The sequence below is a fragment of the Carassius gibelio genome, chromosome A4 (genome assembly GCF_023724105.1).
Source record: "Carassius gibelio isolate Cgi1373 ecotype wild population from Czech Republic chromosome A4, carGib1.2-hapl.c, whole genome shotgun sequence".
NCBI lineage: Eukaryota > Metazoa > Chordata > Actinopteri > Cypriniformes > Cyprinidae > Carassius > Carassius gibelio.
This window is the reverse complement of record NC_068374.1, coordinates 19,592,542-19,612,034: the sequence shown is the minus strand read 5'-3', so window position 1 is coordinate 19,612,034 and position 19,493 is coordinate 19,592,542. Positions and strand designations below refer to the sequence as shown.

General features: G+C 38.9%; 1 protein-coding gene across 1 annotated transcript in view; it reads left to right on the top strand.

Annotated features, from left to right (window-relative positions):
- Nucleotides 1–238: 238 nt before the first annotated feature.
- LOC127972615 (proton myo-inositol cotransporter-like) overlaps nucleotides 239–19,493 on the top strand; it is a 98,928-nt gene continuing 79,673 nt past the window's right edge. The window contains exons 1-3 of the mRNA XM_052576254.1: nucleotides 239–972; nucleotides 13,797–13,956; nucleotides 17,488–17,696. Of these exons, the coding sequence (XP_052432214.1) occupies nucleotides 438–972; nucleotides 13,797–13,956; nucleotides 17,488–17,696 (904 nt within the window). The 5' untranslated portion in view covers nucleotides 239–437. The remainder of the gene's footprint in view (nucleotides 973–13,796; nucleotides 13,957–17,487; nucleotides 17,697–19,493) is intronic.

The window sequence follows — 19,493 nt, the reverse complement described above, 5'->3', positions numbered from 1 at the left end:
CTATTTATACCTGTAAATAAATAAATACAAATAGTTGTTTTTTAACATTCACTGTAAAAAATAGATATGTGCAATACATTTCATACATATACTGTTTAAAATGTTTTTACAGTGCTGTGAGATTATTGTTTACAAGAGGAAGCTGTTTGGTCAGAGTAGATGTATTCCTCTGCACGTGTGTGTTGGTGTGTACTTCTTTGACGCCATGCCCACGTCACGATGACGCTAAGTTCTGCCTTTGACTTTCAGTCTTATCACTGTCTGATCCATCAGACCTTAAAGCACAGAGCAGTGACACAACTTGTGAGGAGTCAGACTGGACAGACCATTCATAAAACCACATCAACAACACAGCAGCACCTCAAGCTGGACTCACATCAGCCCACTTCTCCAGCTTTGAATCACTGGCCACATTTTTTCTTGCGGTTTTTTTACTTATGTCCCGCAAATCCAGCGATGACTATAATCTGCGTAGTATGAGCAATCTGATGGGTGAGAGGAGGAAGCGAGCGTCGGATGATGGTGAGCGAAGTCTAATCAAGGCTCCGTCCAGCGCCAGCCTCAGCAGTGCTGGTCCCTCAGCAGCGTCTCCCGCGCCCGAGGACCTTGAACGCGCGGCGCGCAAACAGTTCCAACAAGATGTCACGCCGGGTTTCGTCTACGTCCTGGCCGTGTTCTCCGCTATCGGCGGCTTTCTGTTCGGCTATGACACCGGGGTAGTGTCCGGAGCGATGCTTTTGCTCAAGAGGGACATGAATATAACTGCCCTTTGGCAGGAGCTGCTGGTGTCCGGGACTGTTGCCGCGGCGGCGGTATCCGCGCTGCTCGGCGGGTATCTCAACGGACTGTTCGGGAGGCGGGTGTGCATCCTCACGGCCAGCTTCACTTTCGCCATTGGGGGGATAGTGTTGGGATCTGCTCCAAATAAGGAGGCACTGTTGGTTGGACGGCTCATAGTTGGACTTGGGCTGGGTAAGTGAGACACACCTGACCGATGCTAATAAAAGTTATTATAGTAAACTTAAGGTTGTTTGGGGCCTTGCTCTATTGTATTGTCTTTGAGCTTTAATTGGTTTAAACAATATATATATATATATATATATATATATATATATATATATATATATATATATATATATATATATATATATATATATATATATATATATATTGTTTAAACCAATATACACTAGTATGGTATAGCACCTCCCAACCCATTGGGTTAAAATCCTGTTGGGTTAAAAGTTACCCAACAGTTGAGTGAATTATTTATATGAATTAATATCAGTATTTTTTTTTATAAAAACAATTACTTAATACAACCATATTTTGAAACTACATTGTTGTAAATTACAGATTTTATTTTAATATGCAAATAACACATCTACAAACATATTTTAAAATATTTTATTTAAATGTACAAGAATGTGTAAAAATACAACTGACATTTTCAAGATTTACAAATGTGTCAATTCATATTCATATCAAAACAGACAAATGTGCAAATAAGTTCACAGCTGTGGCCTAATGGTTCTAGAGATTGACCTGTAACCCGAAGGGCGCAGGTTTGAGTCTCTGTGCTGGCAGGAGTTGTAGGTGGAGGGAGTGAGAGCAAGGCACTGAACCCCCAGTTGCTCTCCGGACGCTGGATCTTCAGCTGCCCACTGCTCTGGGTGTGTGTTCACGGTGTGTTCACTTCTCATTGCTGTGTGTGTGCACTTGGGTTAAATGCAGACCACAAATTCAGAGTATGGATTACACTTGGCAAATGTTATGATTTCGAAATAAAATGAACATAACATATAATAATAAAACAAAAAAATAATCATAAAATCAAGTAATACTAATAAAAAAATATACTAGCTGCTGGACCTACTGATGATCAATAAAATAAAAAAGTTTTTGACTGATTACTAAATACAAAGTTTTTAAAGAGGAGACAGTGTGCAGAAGAAACTATTAAACACTGCGTGTTCCAAAAACTCTAAAATGAGTGCTTTAGGTAGTAGATGTCATATATATAAAAAAAGTTTGAAACACAGATCGACTGCTTGTAGTATCATCTCCTGTTCCATCGGCTCCCAGTTTAAAATAATAACAACTTGGGAGGAGTTTTCCTTTTCACCAAGCACCAGGACATGTGGATTCTGGCTTGTCTCATGATTCAAGTACAGTACTAACTAGTGCCAACCTTTTAGGCACCTTTAAGAATTTTAAAAAAAGTTCAGTTAACATGCATTGTGATGATATTTCATTGATACACTCACTTTACAAATGAGTGAATTTAAATGAGATAAAAACTATAGCGAATATAAATTGGTTAAAGTGATAATTCACCCAAAAATGAAAATTCTGTCATTTTTTTTTTCAAATATCTTCTTGGAATGATTTTTATTGTACCATGTGTGTCATATAAAAAAATAATTAAGGTGACCTGACTACACAGGACACTGTAATTTTACGTTTTTCTTTTACTTACAGGTTTAATGTCACTGAAGGACCGCTTTATTTCTGTGTATGATGTACACACCATTTTTCCATTTGTGTGGTATGGTGCAGATGGCAGGAAAGGTTTTAAAGACAATTACTGCACGAAGGCCTTTAAATGACAAAAGTACAGAAAAAGAACAAGTAAAAAAAACTAAGCTTACAGTTTAAATTTTTACTGTCTTTGTGGGGATCTACTATCATTTGCACTAAGAGACAGACTAAAGCAGTTTTCACTCCCTCCAGAAAATTTGTGGCAATATTTGCAGTTAATGTGAGTAAATTGTACCACCCTTTACCTTTTAACTGATTTGGACTTGTAGGGAGGAACAAAAGTACACTGTAAATGAATGGAAGCTTTGTTGGACAGAATGCAACAATACACTTATTTCACCTCATTTGTCTTTTTTCATAATTTTTGGAAGACAAAGGTCTAAGTAAAATTGAAAATGTGTGTATCATTAATTTAAATAGGATACTTACCTATAAATGTTTCAATTAACAGGCAGAAATTCAATTGTTGCAATTTTTCCTTCACGAAAAAGTCCATTGTCTAATACATAAGTATAAACACATTTAGTACAACACATTTAAAAAACATGTCAATCAATCTAGCTTCATAAGAAAAATTGCTGTAATTATAGGGTATTCTGGTAGATGCATAACAATATTCAATATGAATAAACCATTAAAACACTTTTAATGTACAATTAATTAGTGCTGGTGCACTAAGATGAATATGGCTTCAATTTTACGCTCCCTTCTTAAAGGTTGGTAGTAGGAGTAACGTTATGTAAATTTAGGGCACTGGTATAAATTTTCGTTGAAAGAGCGGGTTGCCTCACGATTGCGCGCTTTTCTGTCATCTGGGTTTTAAACTTTTATAACAGAAAATTGCAGGTTCATTCAAACGATTCTCGTGGAGTCTGTTGTCTGTCGTATGACTGATGTGTGAGCTCAGCTCGCTCGGGCAGCTTCATTCACTGATCTGATCCGATAAATGGTTCGTGCGGCTTTTCTAGCTTAATTCTAATGATTTTGTCAAACTTTCACATTTCACCAGACATTTTTATTAACTTTAAGTAATACTTGCCTAAAAAGTGTTGCGGCTAATCTTTTAATGTATTAATGCTGGCGAACAAACAGGAATAGTATTTATTTACAATCGATCTGATTCTCTGGGGGAAACAAACGGACTCAAGGGAATTAAAACTTTGGACCCACTTTATATTAAGTGGCCTTAACTACTATGTACTTACATTTTAATTAATAATTTTGTACAATGTACTTATTGTGTACATACATGTTTTTACAAAAAAAAAAAAAACTACATGTAATTACATCTGTATTTAATTTCTGTAATTACATTTATAATTACACTGTTGACCCATACTTTACACCTTAACCCACCCTTAAACTTACCCATACCTCCAACCCTCTCCCTAACCTTACCCCTATCCCACCTCAATAGCAGAAAAAAAGTTTTTTACAATACAATATGAACACAATCAGCACATTGTACTTATTTTTTTTATGTAAGTACATAGTAGTTAAGGCCACCTAATATAAAGTGGGACCAAAACTTTTTTTAACGTATAAAAAAATAATGATTAACGTATCAGACACATTACTTATTGTTATAACAGTTATATACATCATATGATTATATTAACAGTTACTTACCCTTCATAATCAGTTAGGCTGCCACTGATGTCCGAGCTGAGTCGCTGACTGGACCATTACAATTTGAACGGAGTGAAGTGGGAAACATATTTAACCCAACAGTTGGGTTATAACAAAAAATAACCCAATGAAGAAAAAAAAAATGACCCAAAAAATTTTAAGATAACCCAACACATTGACCCAATATGTGTAACCCAATGATTAGGTAAAAAAAAAAAACACCCAACGTTTTTTACTGTATATATATATATATATATATATATATATAAAGTATATTTATTAACAATGTTATGGTAAAATATCAGTTTACTATCAGTTTATATAGGTTTATTCACTAAGGTTAAATAAATTTTTTTTAACATGATTTGAATAAAATAAATTAAATTAGATGTTACCATAGGAAGCACATTTTCAGCTGACCATTTTTCAGGTTATCAGTGGGTAAAAATAATTCTGCAATTGTTCAAGAGCTAATTCTCTTATGCTTTTAAACAAGTACATTCCATGTATGTAAACCAATGTAGTCAGGTTGATTTAGTGCAAAAATAACATTTTAGACTTGAATATAACCAAATGAAGCACTTTATAAAGTTACCTAAAATAAATAAATAAATTGCGGCAGCAGAGTTTTTACTATTATTCTTATTTTTTTAATATATATATAAACTGTATCTATAAATGCAGATGCTGCTGTGCTTTTTTATTTTGTAACATTATTTGAATATAGCCTTGTGTTTTGTGTCTCTTTCCAAACTCATTTCAGACTGTATCTTTTCAAACTTGGTTAATTTCAGCCAAAAATAAACACCTTTCTCACTGGTTTATATAGTATAATGCATGTCTACCAACAGTCTTTAACCGTTTATATACTGTCATCATAGCTGTCATTTTTTGTATATTTATTTTGGTATTTCATTTGGTTAATTGATTTGGATTATTTAATAATAAAAAAAAGGTATGCTCAACATGACTTTAAAAACATCACGTCTTATATTTCATATTAAGCATATTATTTACCCAGACTTTTGTCTGCTTAGTAAATAATTACAACTTTATCATAAGAAAAATATTCTTTATGGTAAAAAAATGACTAAACTGCAGAACAATAATACATTTTTGAATATTTTATACAACATTCTGTGTTTAGTTTATGATTAGTTTATGATTTGTCACACCCTCAATGGCTTCTCCTACAGTACTCCAATTCCTCGGATCACTGAATCTCGTTTGCAGTTCTCCATTTACCAATAAGCACATGCACAAACACTAGAGATAGATGCCATCCTCTCTTGTTCTATTCTCAAAGGTATCATAGACTCGCTGCATTACTGTGATCTTCCTTGCTACTCTTTTTGAGTTATTTCTGTCTGATTTTCATATTTGTGTTGTCTTGTGGCCTTTGACATTTTTGTGTGATACCTAGGTTTTACTTAGTATGTTTTAATTAGTCATTTGGTTAGTCCAGTGGTTCTTAATTCTGTTACTGGGGACCCCAGCTCTACACATTTTTTATATCTCCCTTTATATCTGCCACACTCAAATAAGTTTATTGAGCTTGTTATTGACAAGCGACGGAACCCTTGATTAGGTTTAGCTGTGTTTGATTGAAGTTACTGCCTTCTCATCGTGCCTAGATCCAGGCTTAAAAAACGAGGTGACCGTGCTTTTGCTACTGCAGGCCCAAAACTTTGGAAAAGTCTGCCTCTCTATATCAGACTGGCTCCTTCAGTTTCCATCTTCAAATCTTCTATAAAGACTTTTTTGTTTTCTCTTGCTTTTGATGCTCATTGATTCTGATACGATTACTGGTTATTTTTTCTTTTTGTTTTATTTTTTCAGTTGTTTCTTTTGTCCTGTACTGCTTTGCATTTTATTCTCTGCTATGTACAGCATTTTGGTCAGCCTTGGTTCTTTTTAAATGTGCTTTATAAATAAATATTGTATTGCATTGTATTGTTGCGAACTCAGGGGAACAAAGTTCATTTTAATTCAATTTATTTATTTATTTACTATGTACTGTTTTAAACTTTTTCCTTTTTGAATAATGTTTCAATAATGTTTCACAGTTATTCAATGTTCAATGTGCTCAATATGCTGGTTTTCTAAAGGACTGTAGACAGTTTTTTTAATTGCTTTGCTTAAAAGTCATAGTGTGTGTAAGATCACAGGCTTTGATAACATTTCATGCAGTTTTTCATTGAAAATTCAGACCTATTTTTAACACAGGCAATTAGTATAATAAGGATTCACATGATTTGACAGGGTGGTAAGACTGACAGAGCTTCAGTAGCTCAAGTATTTCTCATTAATGTATGTACCACATGGGGTTTCCAAGAATCAGCTGAATATCCCATGAGCATTTTGAAAGAGTAATTTGGCCTGAAGCTTATTGTCTAGGATTACACACTGTCATTAGGGAAGATTGGTATTTTCACAGTCCTTATTGTCTGGCTGACTAATGCTTTCTTTCACCATTTGACCCATTACACTCTGGGACATAATCCATAATCATAATTTCAAAGATATTTTGCACTATTACTTTTTAAGGTAATACTTTTTTTGAATTTCAAATTCTGATGATTACAGAGAGAAAAAATATAGAGATTTGGAGGCCTCTTTTTCCAATAAGCAACCCTTAAAAAAAAAAAAAAAAAAATATATATATATATATATATATATATATTTCCATTTTAAGTCTATTTTCCAATAATTTTTAGTCTTGCATCTTTCTCGAAAGGTCACTGATCTGATAACTGACCACTGACTTCTGGTTTTAAGCAACTGTGCCCAATTACTTCCACACTGACCTTTGCAAAAACACAAACCCAGAAGAGGGCAAAACCAAGATCCCAAGGGGTTCAAAATCGGTCCTTCAAACTGGGCGCAGAGCATTGTGCTAATCACAGATGGTGCAAAGTAGCAGTTCAGTTGGTCTGGTGTAACCAGAGGAGAAGCTAAGCTCTTTTGGCAATCATCTGCTGTCTCCATGACTCCACCATCCTTGTTGAGTGATGGCCTCTCACGTTGAGTGTCTGGGGTAGTCAGTGGAATAAAGTGCAAGTGTTTTTCTTTTAAGACACTTTCTCTAATAATAGGGGACAGCTGCAGCTTTGGTCTGGAGTCTCACACTAATTAGTCAGCTCTCTAGTTTTGTTGTATACCAAAGCAAAAGCAACTACAGTTTATTCAGCAGACATACACAAAACAACATAGATGACTGTCACTTCCTCCTTCTAACTGTTACATCATTAGGGCTGAGCTGCAGTATTGATATTGTGATGTATCTACTCTAGGAAAGCTTATTTCGTATAATGATATCACTGAATTAATACCTGCTAAATATTCCATGATGCTTTTTAACAAATTTACTGACGGCCATTAATGTTGAAATATAACACTCAACATCAACAACCTTGTAAACTGTGATTCATTTGTTTGTGTTTGTGTAGTTGTGTTTTGTGTATTGACATTTCAAAGCCTAGTGAGCTGCATTGCTGTCCATGCATAGCTACCTTCTGAAGCAGCTGCCTAACCAAGACAAAACCTCATTATTGATTGTTCTACTTCAGCATAGAAACCATGTTACCAGCAGCACAGTAATAACTCTCAAACTTATAGTTGATTATAGAGGAAATATATTAATATAGGAAATTGGTTTATCTTAATGAGATGGAGATTATTTTTAGTACTGAACTAATTTGTTTAGAATCTGTAAGCCATTTTAAGGCCAATTCACACTGCACCAACAGACACAGACCAACGGCAACAACCAACTGAGTATAATACACCACTATAGAATCACTATTCAGACATTCTGAGACAGACAAATGCCAATTCAGCTTATTCAATTGGTGAAAACAAATGCTGACCAAAGGCAACTAATGCTGATAGGAGTAACACACTGATCAGACAAAACCAGATGAATGTATCTGTTGCTGTTTGTCGAAATGTGTTGCTGCAGTGTGAATGGACCTTCATAAGATACTTTTTCGAGCTTGTCACAATGCATTCTGTGATTCTTTCTTATCTTCCAAGTATAAGTTATTCCAACTTTTAGGCTAGATCAGCCAATGTGCATGTGCAGTCCTAAGCACATATCTCCATAATACTGACTGTTTATAAAGCAACCAGGACTTCTAACGCCAGTTGCAGTGACTACAGATTAGCAACTGGCTCTTTTACTCAGAAGGTGGGGCTTCCTTTGATAGAGCGGCCATACTGAGCTTTGCATTTTTCCCCCATTCAAAACTATACTTGTGACACATCTTGAATTAGACTAAAAGGGTTATCTACTTATGTGTTTGTTGCAGTATTTATGTCCGAAAAACAGGTCCTGGATTTGGGCAAATTATATGGCTTATTATTTGGAGCAAAAAATAAAGATAATCTGCCCATGTTATCCTAATTGGTTTGAATTGGGATAAACTGTTGGTGTTTTATTACCACCAGTGTTCATTTTAGCTGGAGAATGCAGTAAGTTAGATGTATTGGTACATCTTTATCTACAAAATTGTGTAACAAGTGTGTGTTGTCAAATGAAGGATGAAAGATGAAAATCCAAAAGGAGTAGGTTTTAATGATCACAAGAACTAACACATACATAACTTTGCTTTACGCTATGTTACTTTAAAGGGGTGGGGGGGGGGGGGTGAAATGCTATTTCATGCATACTGAGTTTTTTACAATGTTAAAGAGTTGGATTCCCATGCTAAACATGGACAAAGTTTCAAAAATTAAGTTGTATGTTTGAAGGAGTATTTCTGTTCCAAAAATACTCATTCCGGTTTGTCACAAGTTTCGGAAAGTTTTTTTTTGAGTATGGCTCTGTGTGACGTTAGATGGAGTGGAATTTCCTTATATTGGTCCTAAGGGCACTTCTGCCGGAAGAGCGCACACTCCCTTATAGCAGAGCAATGAGAGTCTGAGCAAAGACATTCACTGATCAGAGCGAGAGCGTCGCGAAAAGTCACAAAATAAGTGTGTTTTTGGTTGCCAGGGCAAGACAACCCTGCACAGATTACCAAAAGAGAAACAGCATTAAGGGACCAGTGGATGGAGTTTATTTTTACAGAGCATCAACTGGGTTGTGCAAGTGTTTGTGTTTGTTCCCTGCATTTCGAAGATGCTTGTTTTACAAACAAGGCCCAGTTTGACGCCCGGATTTGCACATCGTTTATTTCTTAAGGATAATGCAGTCCCAACGAAAAGGGTCAGGATCGTGTGTTGGAACCGCAGGCGGTGAGTAAAACTGCTTCAAATATCTCTGTGTTGTTAACTTAGCTATCGGCGCGTAAGCACATCAAGTAAACCACATGCGATGTTGTCATCAAACTGCACTTTCCACATGTACAGCTTAAAAAAAAAAAAAAAAAGGCGACAAAGTGGAACTTAGTCATTTTCCAAAACCGCTAAGCAAATATATACAGTTTCAGTAGATACCACAGAGACATCGTTGCTGATGCTGCTCTTATTAAATTTCAGCCTCTGGATCTGATTCTGGATCATAAATATACGCTGAATCTGACTGTTAGCCATGGTTTGTTTTGGTTGGTTTTGGTCCTCACGGTAATGTCACAGCTTCCAAACGCTCTCAACGCAAAAGCCTACTGGCGCTCGTGATTCTTTAGCTCCGCCCACACGACACGCCTCCAGATGGTCATGTTTTTCCGGGAAAAATCGGTACAGACTATCTTTCTCCCAGATAGTCAGTCCCAGATAGCCAGACAATGAAAATATAAATATAAAAAAATATATAAAAATTATTTGTGTTTGGGACGCTGTGAGCACGGAGACTGTATTGTATACCGTAAGTTTGAAAGCGTTTAGCTTAAATGATTAATATGAATAAACAGTGCTCATAAACGACTGAGGTAGTATTCTCAAGTGAAGCGAGTTGAGACTTGGACCCGGAAGCAGCGCTTCTTACGTCATCACTTAACAACCGAATAGGTACTCAAGATTAACAGGATATTGAGTGAAAACGAGCATTTCATCCCCCCTTTAAGGACCGACAAACTAGAACTAAACAGACAGGGTTATAAACACAAAGGAAGTAATAAGAATAGAAACAGGTGGGAAGTAATCAATTAACTAAACAAGAAAAGGAACATGACCTAATAAGGAAAACTCAAAAGAAACAGGAGAATAGAAGTCCATGATTGTGACATTATTCCCCCCTCCTGGAAGGCTCGTCCTGAGCCGTAACACCTGGGAGGTGGGGTGGGCGGCCTGGAGGTTGGAGCGGGACATGAATGAGGTGGAGTTGAGGAGGACCTCCAGGGCAGATGAGACTCGTGCGACCATGGTGGATCTGGAGACTCGGGCGCCTCCAAGGCCGCCGCTCCAACCCCCGCCTCGGCCTCTACGGCTGGATCTCTACTGCCCCCCACCCCCCAAAAAAAATACCTGGGAAAACTTACGGGGCTGGAACGAGCTTTGGGGCTGGAGCCGACAGTCTTCCGGTCATAATTGGAGATCGGGAGCCCATCCTGGGCTTACCTGAGGATCGGGGTGCTCAGGAGATGAGGAAGGGATGAACGGAAACAATGAGGACGTAGGAGATTCAAGGCTGGGAGGAACCAGTGGAGACACAGGAGATTCAGGAGGTGAAGGAGGGTCAGGGAAGTGCTTTAGCAGGAAATCTGGGGAGAGGATGGGTGCGGAAAAATCTGGTGGTAATGCCATATCCATGATACTAAAGCTGGGGGCTGGTGATGGAGGGTGATCTGGGGGAGAGGACAGTTTAATATATATATATATATATATATATATATATATATATATATATATATATATATATATATATATATATATATATATATATATATATAGCGGAGTTCGGGACGCTACTGAGGTGGTTGGGTTTGGGCAGGCGGGAGGAGCTGTTGGAGCGGTATTCAGAGGTTCCTGGCTCGGGGTGAGCTGGCGCAACATGGCTCATTCCTGAGGGGACTGGACGAGGGAGTTTTGGCTGATCATGAACTTCTTCCACTTCAAAGTCCGAATTGTTCATCCAGAGAACAAGATTGATTAGCTCAATCAAGGGGAAATCACCACCAGGAAGAGTGCAACGGATTGGGTCCACATCCAGCCCCAGCAAACAAATAAGCGCCCAGGAATGAGTCATGAGAACTGACCTGATTTGCAAGCTCAAGGACATCCTCTACATATCTCTCCAACCTCCGACCACTCTGCCTCAAACACCTAATTTCTTCCTTAGCCCGCATTTTTGGTTTCAGTTGGTCCTTTTGTAACAAATCATGTCTTCAGATGAATTCCAAAGAATTAGGTTTTAATGATCACAAGGGTGAAGAACTAACACATACATAACTTAACTTGGCTTCACGCTATGATACTTTAAGGACCAACAAACTACAACTAAACAGACTGGGTTTATAAACACAAAAGAAGTTATAAGAACAGAAACAGATGGGGAGTAATCAATTAACTAAACAAGAAAAGGAACATGACCAAATAAGGAAAACTCAAACGAAACAGGAGAATAGAAGTCCATGATTGTGACAAATTGTAGATAGAGGATTTTTTTTCCCAATGAACCTGGGCAGGTAAGAAAACATCTATAGTGAGTATTCAGATAGGAGCTCACTAGGTTTTGTATTAGACCCTCTAGATATGATTTCATTGGATACAGAGAGATATAATTCTCCACACAGGCATCTTTGTCATTGTTGGATAAATTGCATCACTCCAATGTGAGAGTAGAATACATTCTTTGCTCATGTGAAGTCAGTGTCTTTCAAAATGTAAATGAAATGCCAATAACAGTTGTCGTCTCACAGTATTGATTTATCTCCTTGAGAGGCAAGCAGTGAGATGTTCCCATGACAACAGGTACGTTGTCTGCTGGGCAAAGGGAGCGACAGTGAACCAGGGCTATTAATAGACTTTATAGCGAGTGGTTATATCGTAGACCTTGTCAGATAAATGTGGGCACAGACTTTTTGTTTGTTCTCCTGTGTAAATATCATATAAACATTGGTCCTGTCACACCACATCACCATTTCCTCTCCATCTCAATCAGTCGGAAACAAAATTGCATTTTATGGTTTCCTTGTGATTCCAGAAATCACTTGCTTGTTGAATATTTGCATAATGTGACACATCTGTGATGTAATTGGTGGAAATGGGAAGGATGTGGCCTGGCTGGATCATCATAGTTCTCTTGAGAGCAATGTGATTGGCAGAGAGAACACTGGCATACAAAGCATATTCACTATGCATGTTACATTCTTGTTTGTAACCCTCTGACAAAGCCCACAAAATGAGTACTTTTGTAGATCTAAGAGACAATCTCAGTGTAATAAAGCTTTCAGTGTTCAGGAAATTTTAATATGTGGGGTATGAATACAGTACTAGATTCAGACTCAAGCATGCATACTCATTTACATGTACATTTTAATCATTTAAATAAAATAAAACCCTTTTAAATAAAAAAAATAAAAAAAACTTTTGTCATAAGTTAATGACTATATGTTTTTCCAAATATATATTATTGGTGGTAGTAGTATTGATACTAATAGTAATAGTAATAGTACTGTGTGGAACACAAAATTAGAATTGTTCAAGAATATTCTGAATATAAGGAAAGTGAACTGAGCTTGGGCTGTCAACATCCAAAATTACAAAAAACACAAAGTACCAAAAATAACTCTGGAAGATGTGGAATATTATGGAGAGGAGCAGATAGTAAATTCTTATGTATTTCCCATTTTGTTTTCCATTGAAGAAAGATTGTCATGTGTTTGGCACAAGTGGTTGAGTAAAAGGTAGAATAAATTTTTTGTGACTTATACTTTTGTGACTTTTGGCATTACACTTTCTAACCACAGTATAGTTTTCATAAACAAGCCTTTGAAAAGAAGGACAAAAGACTGTAGATGATGGATTTTGCTTTGTGCTTTGTGTTTATTACTTCCTTCAGCCATTCCTTACTGTATACTGTAATACTTAATTTTATGTGTAATGCACATATTTTTTTATATAAGAACATTTTCTAGTGTTAAAGAGATAGTTCACCCAAAAATTCAAATGTGCTTACCCCCACGCCATCCAAGATGTAGCTGACTTTGTTTCTTCAGAAGAACACAAACAAAACCATATTAAGCACTGCTGCTTGTGACAATACATTGATGTATAAAGACACAAGACAATCTTTCTGTGCAAGAAACTGAACAGTTTTTATATTGTATTTTACCTCTGATTTTCACCGCATTGTCCAAACAGTCTGTCCTTAATGTGTCTCTCTCAACAGCAGACGCCTGCCATGTCTTCTTCTTCTTGCTTTATGGCCGATGGCAGACTTACAAGTGCATTAGTGCCACCTCTCTCTCAAATGGACCATTGACACTATCTACAATCTACAATCTATCTCAATTAGGAGTGCCAATGGTCCATTTAAGAGATAGGTGGCGTTAAAGCAAGGAGAAGAAGAAAACGCGTCATGCTCCTGCTGTTGAGAAGAACACTCAGGACAGACAGTTCAGACATTGCGGTAACAATCAGAGGTAAAAAAAAACAATATAAAAACTGTCCAGCAGCATTACGTAATGACATGAAACCAAATGGAAAATGGCCAGTATTTGATTATTATTTATATACCCATTCAGGTATTGCATCCATGACTGTTCCTGTGTACATTGCTGAAACCTCACCGCCCCACCTGAGAGGACGCCTGGTAACCATCAACACTCTGTTCATCACAGCGGGCCAACTCATAGCAAGCCTTATTGACGGGGCCTTCAGCTACATGCAGCATGAAGGCTGGAGGTATGACCATCAAGTCTTTAGTGTGTTGGCAGTATTTTATGAGTGATCCAGTTGCAGAATTTACAGATTTTTTCTTGTTTTTTTACTGCGGTGTCAAATGCGGATCAATACAGTAACTTTATTATTAGAGCCCGATCTATATATTGTTTTACCGATATGAGCCTTACAGAACAGAACAGGGTTCAGGAGTTATGGGTGCTTAAATTCCACCGACCAATCTTGTGCTTAAATTCCACCGACCAATCTTGTGACATTGGGGGGTTACCAATGAGTGGAGGGTAGTGTTCGGAGAGGGCTTCTCGAGCTGAAGGGATCCTCCAAATTTGGTGGAGATCCACTGGCGCGTTCACAAGATAGTGACACCAGTCAACACTTTCACTTTAGTAAGGAGGTCTCTTGTTCAGGCAACATTCAAGCATTGTCTTATTCGGCCATAAGTGCCCTGTGAACTGGACTTCACATGAAATTCTGCCATGATTCCAGTTCCAAGGGAACACACACGTTACATTCAAAGGACATAAAAGTGCACTAGACGTGAATTTAAATTGTATTTATTTACAGTGGTATATAATGGTAAATTTTGTCTGTGTGTGAAAACAGTAGCTCAAATGAATGAATGTTCTGTTATATCGTTCCAGTGAAATGTTTGGACACACAAATGGGAAAGTGTCCAGTCTTTTGACTGGTACTGTACTATAATATACAACAATAATACCAGCCGATATATCGATATCTGCCTTTTTACTCCCTAATATCGGTATCGGCCACCCCAAAAAACATATCGGTCGGGCTCTAATTATTATTTTTGAGAATTAGTGAAACTGAATGATTATCATGATGTTTATGATTTATTCTATGGCAAAAGCAGTAAATGAGGCAAGTTTGCAATCTGAACCAAATGTTATAAGAGAATAAATTGTCTGCCTCCACATGATGTGAATGTGTCACAGTGTCTGGTTTGTGTTCCCTGGGTATCCACTAGATGTCCTCCTTCCCCACGGTGTCTGTCACTTCATGAACCACATTCCTCACGTTCTCTGTCTAATCATTGCACTCGGCTGTCACTGGTCATTAATCATTGCGCTCAGTCAATTCCCCATTAGCGTTTGTCTCTCCCTGTGTATTTATACTCCCTGTGTATTTATACTTGTTTAATTCACGTCCGTCTCTAGTCTTGCTCTCACCTTGTGTCCTTGTCTGTTTATGTTGGATTGAAGCTTGGTATTGACCCCTGCCTGGACTGTTTATTCTTTGGATTGCCCTTAATAAAAGACGTACTCGCATTTGGATCTCTCACCGTGTCTCCTTGTATCCCGGTCGTGACAGAAGGACTCCGTCACTCTGAGATCCAGCAGTATGTCTGCTCATGTTTCCTCCCCAGCCACAGAGCAGTATAGGAGTAGTTTTGAGGGAACTCGCCTGGTGGTTTTCCGGGGGACCAGGGGAGGTCGTCGAGGAGGGAGTGGTCGAGAGGAGGCTCAGCATCGCTCTCAACCATGGCCCCCCTTCGACCCGGGGCTTGTGTGGGATGGATCAGAGCCACCGTCTCACCATGGTGGACAGAGAGGGGAAAGTGGTTGCGCCACTGCCCATGATGGCCGCAAAGTCAGCGCCACGAGGCAAGATGGACGCCAGCCCAGCGCCACAGCACAAAGTGGTCGCCAGCCCCACGCCACGAGGCAAGACGGCCGCCAGTCCAGCACCACTGCCCAAGATGGCCGCTGAGACATTTTTGGATTACTTATCCATGTTGAACAAGATCCTAGAGATTCCCAGGAGTGTTCACATCATGGCTGCTGAGCCAGCGCCACAGCCCAAGATGGCCGCCAGCCCATAGCCACAGCACAAGTTGGTCGCCAGCCCAGCACCACAGCATAAGATGGCCGCCCGTCCAGAGTCATGGCCCAAGATGGCTACTTGCCGAGTCAGGTTCCTGTTGATCCTCCAGAGTCAGTGCAAGTCACCTTTGACCCTCCAGAGTCGAGTCTACTGGATCCTCTACTCATCTCAGGTGGATTACCAGAGTCTTTTCTCGCCTCTGCGGAACTTCCAGAGCCTAGTGATGTCTCAGTCGAACTCTCTGAGCGCCCGACTGATCCTGTCGTGGCCACGGAGGCTACCCTTAACTTGTTCACGTTCTTTGTTTCAGTCAGACTTGCCCAACCAGACTGGCTCTCCTGCCAGTCCGATCCCACTGATCTTCGGCGCTGCCCTGGTGGGCTTCGGTTTCGACCACAGGGGCGTGGTGGTGTTCTGCTCCGCCCTGGGGGGCATCCATCCCAACCACACGGTGGTGGTCTTCTGCTCCACCCAGGGGGGCTTCCTTCGTGACCACAGGGGTGTGGTGTCTTCTGCTCTGCCCTGAGGTCCTGCCCGGTCTGCGTCATCCTGGGTTCCTGAACGCCCCGATCCACTCTGATCTCCTGTTTTGATGTTGTTGTTTTTTTTTTGTTTTTTTTTTGGTCACTTCCTGTCCCTGTTCCCCTCTGTTAGCCTGGCCCTCCGTCCCTCCCCCTGAAACTCCTCCGGTCCACCTCCCTCCCTGTTTTGTGTTTGCACTTCTGGTGTCTGTTCCCCATTTACATGTTCCTCTGGTCTCTGGTTTCCCCATTTTTTCTGTCCCTCCGTCCCTCCCCCTGAGCCTCCACCTGTCCGCCTCCATCCTGGTCTCTGGTTTTGTAGTCTTGTCTTGGAGGATCTGGGAGCCGCTCCGTAGAGGGGGGGTATTGTCACAGTGTCTGGTTTGTGTTTCCTGGGTATCCACTAGATGTCCTCCTTCCCCATGGTGTCTGTCACTTCATGAACCACATTCCTCACATTCTCTGTCTAATCATTGCACTCAGCTGTCACTGGTCATTAATCATTGCACTCAGTCAATTCCCCATTAGCGTTTGTCTCTCCCTGTGTATTTATACCCGGTCTGTCTTAGTATGTGTCACGGAGTCCTTTTTTAATTCACATCCGTCTCTAGTCTTGCTCTCACCTTGTGTCCTTGTCTGTTTATTCTTTGGATTGCCCTTAATAAAAGACGTACTCGCATTTGGATCTCTCACCGTGTCTCCTTGTATCCCAGTCGTGACAGAATGTCAACCCTAGTGGAAAGTATCATCCTCTAGTTGGGCGGATTCTTTGAATCACATCAGTTTCTAAAGTCTGTCAAAATAAACCTTCAGAACAATAAAAAAAAAATTTAAACCAGCTGCAAAATACCACCTTCACTATGTGCAGCTTATTGCTCTGGGAACGAAAATGTTATAAAGATAATATATAATTAAAAAAATCCTAATCTAATTCATACCATTTTACAGTCTATACCATTACACCATTAGCATCATGTTTTGTTTAAATAAGTTGTAGTCTCAAAAATTAACTAGCAACTAAGCGTAGGCACTATGTACTTTTTCACCAAAAGAGGATACATAAATATGTATATATGTATTCCTATTTAAGAACAATGATTTTTTTTTTGTTTAGTTCCCCTTCAATTTCTTGGATTTCTTCTTCCAATATTGTTTCTTTTCATCTGTTTAGATATATGCTGAGTCTGTCAGTGGTCCCTGCATTCCTGCAGTTCCTAGGGTTCCTTTTCCTACCTGAGAGCCCTCGCTGGCTGATACAGAAAGGTCTTACCCAGAAGGCCAGGCGCATACTCAGCCAAATACGTGGCAACCAGAACATTGATGAGGAGTATGATACTATCAAAAGCAGCATTGAAGAGGAGGAAAAGGAGTGTGGAGGAGGTGAGAAAATAGTCTTGTACGCACTCACACATACAAATATCTCAAAGAAACACAATTACAGTCATGGTTCACTGATTTCATTAAACTATGGAAAGTGCTCAAGAACACAAGAGAACACCATAAGAGGGCCCTAACTACAGACTGAAGAGGTCTTTACATCTTACTTGCCTCTACAAAGCTGGAGTTGAACAACAGTCTTATTGTGGTACATATGAATATACCAAGTTGCACATTTTTATCCATCACAGTGCAGGAGGTAACTGGGTGGAGATGAATGGAAATAAAGGGGAACAAATGTTTTCTTAATTCCAAACAGTACATGCATGGCACACCAGCAATAAAAAACCTGAAGAGGCCACAGGTGTTCGTGGATGAAACTCATTTCAGTCAACCTATAATAGTCAAGTGAAATGGCAACATTACCAGCAATTCAGTGGCACAGCAGGGCAAAACTGCATGCAACGGCATGCTACTGAATAGCATGTATAATTGAACAGCATGTTTCATCCAAGCAAATCTAATTCATCCTTAGGTAGAGGAAATTACATACCATGGAAAGTAACCCACCCCCTAACCAGAATAAGGATTGTATAAGGATACAACCTCATTTACTAACCAATCACATGCCAGTCATAATCTCTCAGTCCTTTTAGCCCCCTTAGTAATTCACCTGAACATTGACACTTTTCTATAAAATGTTCATCAGAAAGGAGATCCTTTATCCAGACTAATGGTTTCTGGCCCCAGCCAAGTCATTGTGAAACAAAGCCATAAATCGAAGGCCCTAGAGGCATCATGGTGATTACACCTTTGACAAAAACATTTTTGGTCCTGCAGCTGATGTTAGTGACAATGTCATGCTCTCACCACTCAAATGTGTAAGGTCACTGTCCATGGGCTTTAATTTGGCAAATGTTAATTACTGAGACAGCAGGCAGTAGTAACAGGAGCTGAAGAGAAGTGATTGCAGTGATTGTTCCTAAGGGTGTTCAGACAGACAGCCGTTTGCAGCAACCAAAAGTCATTCATTTTCAATGAGATTCATCAATTTCAAGCAACCTACTGACAGTGACCAAGGTTATTTCCAAGAAAAAACAATTGACTTTGTGGCCATATTTGCAGTTCCTCCAGATAACCTTTTGGGCATGCAAAACCATATTTTTCTTATTTGAAGGAGAGGTTCAGAAATCTCACAGAACAAAAAGTTTGCCAAATTCACAATTAGGTTACATATTTCAAATCAGCAGTTAAATCTGACATGCAAAATGGAGTAAGATACTTGTTGGAACCATGAGCAAGTGTCCCCAGATACTTTTAACCAGGTGTTAAGAAGTAGCAACACTGAAAAAAAAAATATTATGGCCCCAATTAAATTAAGCGTAATAAAATTTTGCTAGTTTAATCCATTTAAATTTAGTTTTTGATTTTAATTAATAAATATAAATTGGTTTTATATGAATTACATGTGTTTTAAATCCAAGCCATGTGAATTAATTAAATTCAGTTTGAAAATATTAAATTGATTCTGTGCCTATGCGAATTTACGCAAATGCATTTACACAGGCATCAAAAGGAGTTTCCAGTAAGTTTCACGGTGGGAACTGAAGACCTTTTCATTCCAGTCCCGGAAATTTCATCATTCAATGTGCACAATAAGTAATATTTCATGTAAAAGAGCACAATTTATTACAGTGAATAGTTTTTTTTTTTTTTTTTGCTCTATAAAGAATATACTGTAATATGCTCTAGTTCAGAACGAGTCTTGGGTCACATACTTCGCGCATGGGCACACTCAAA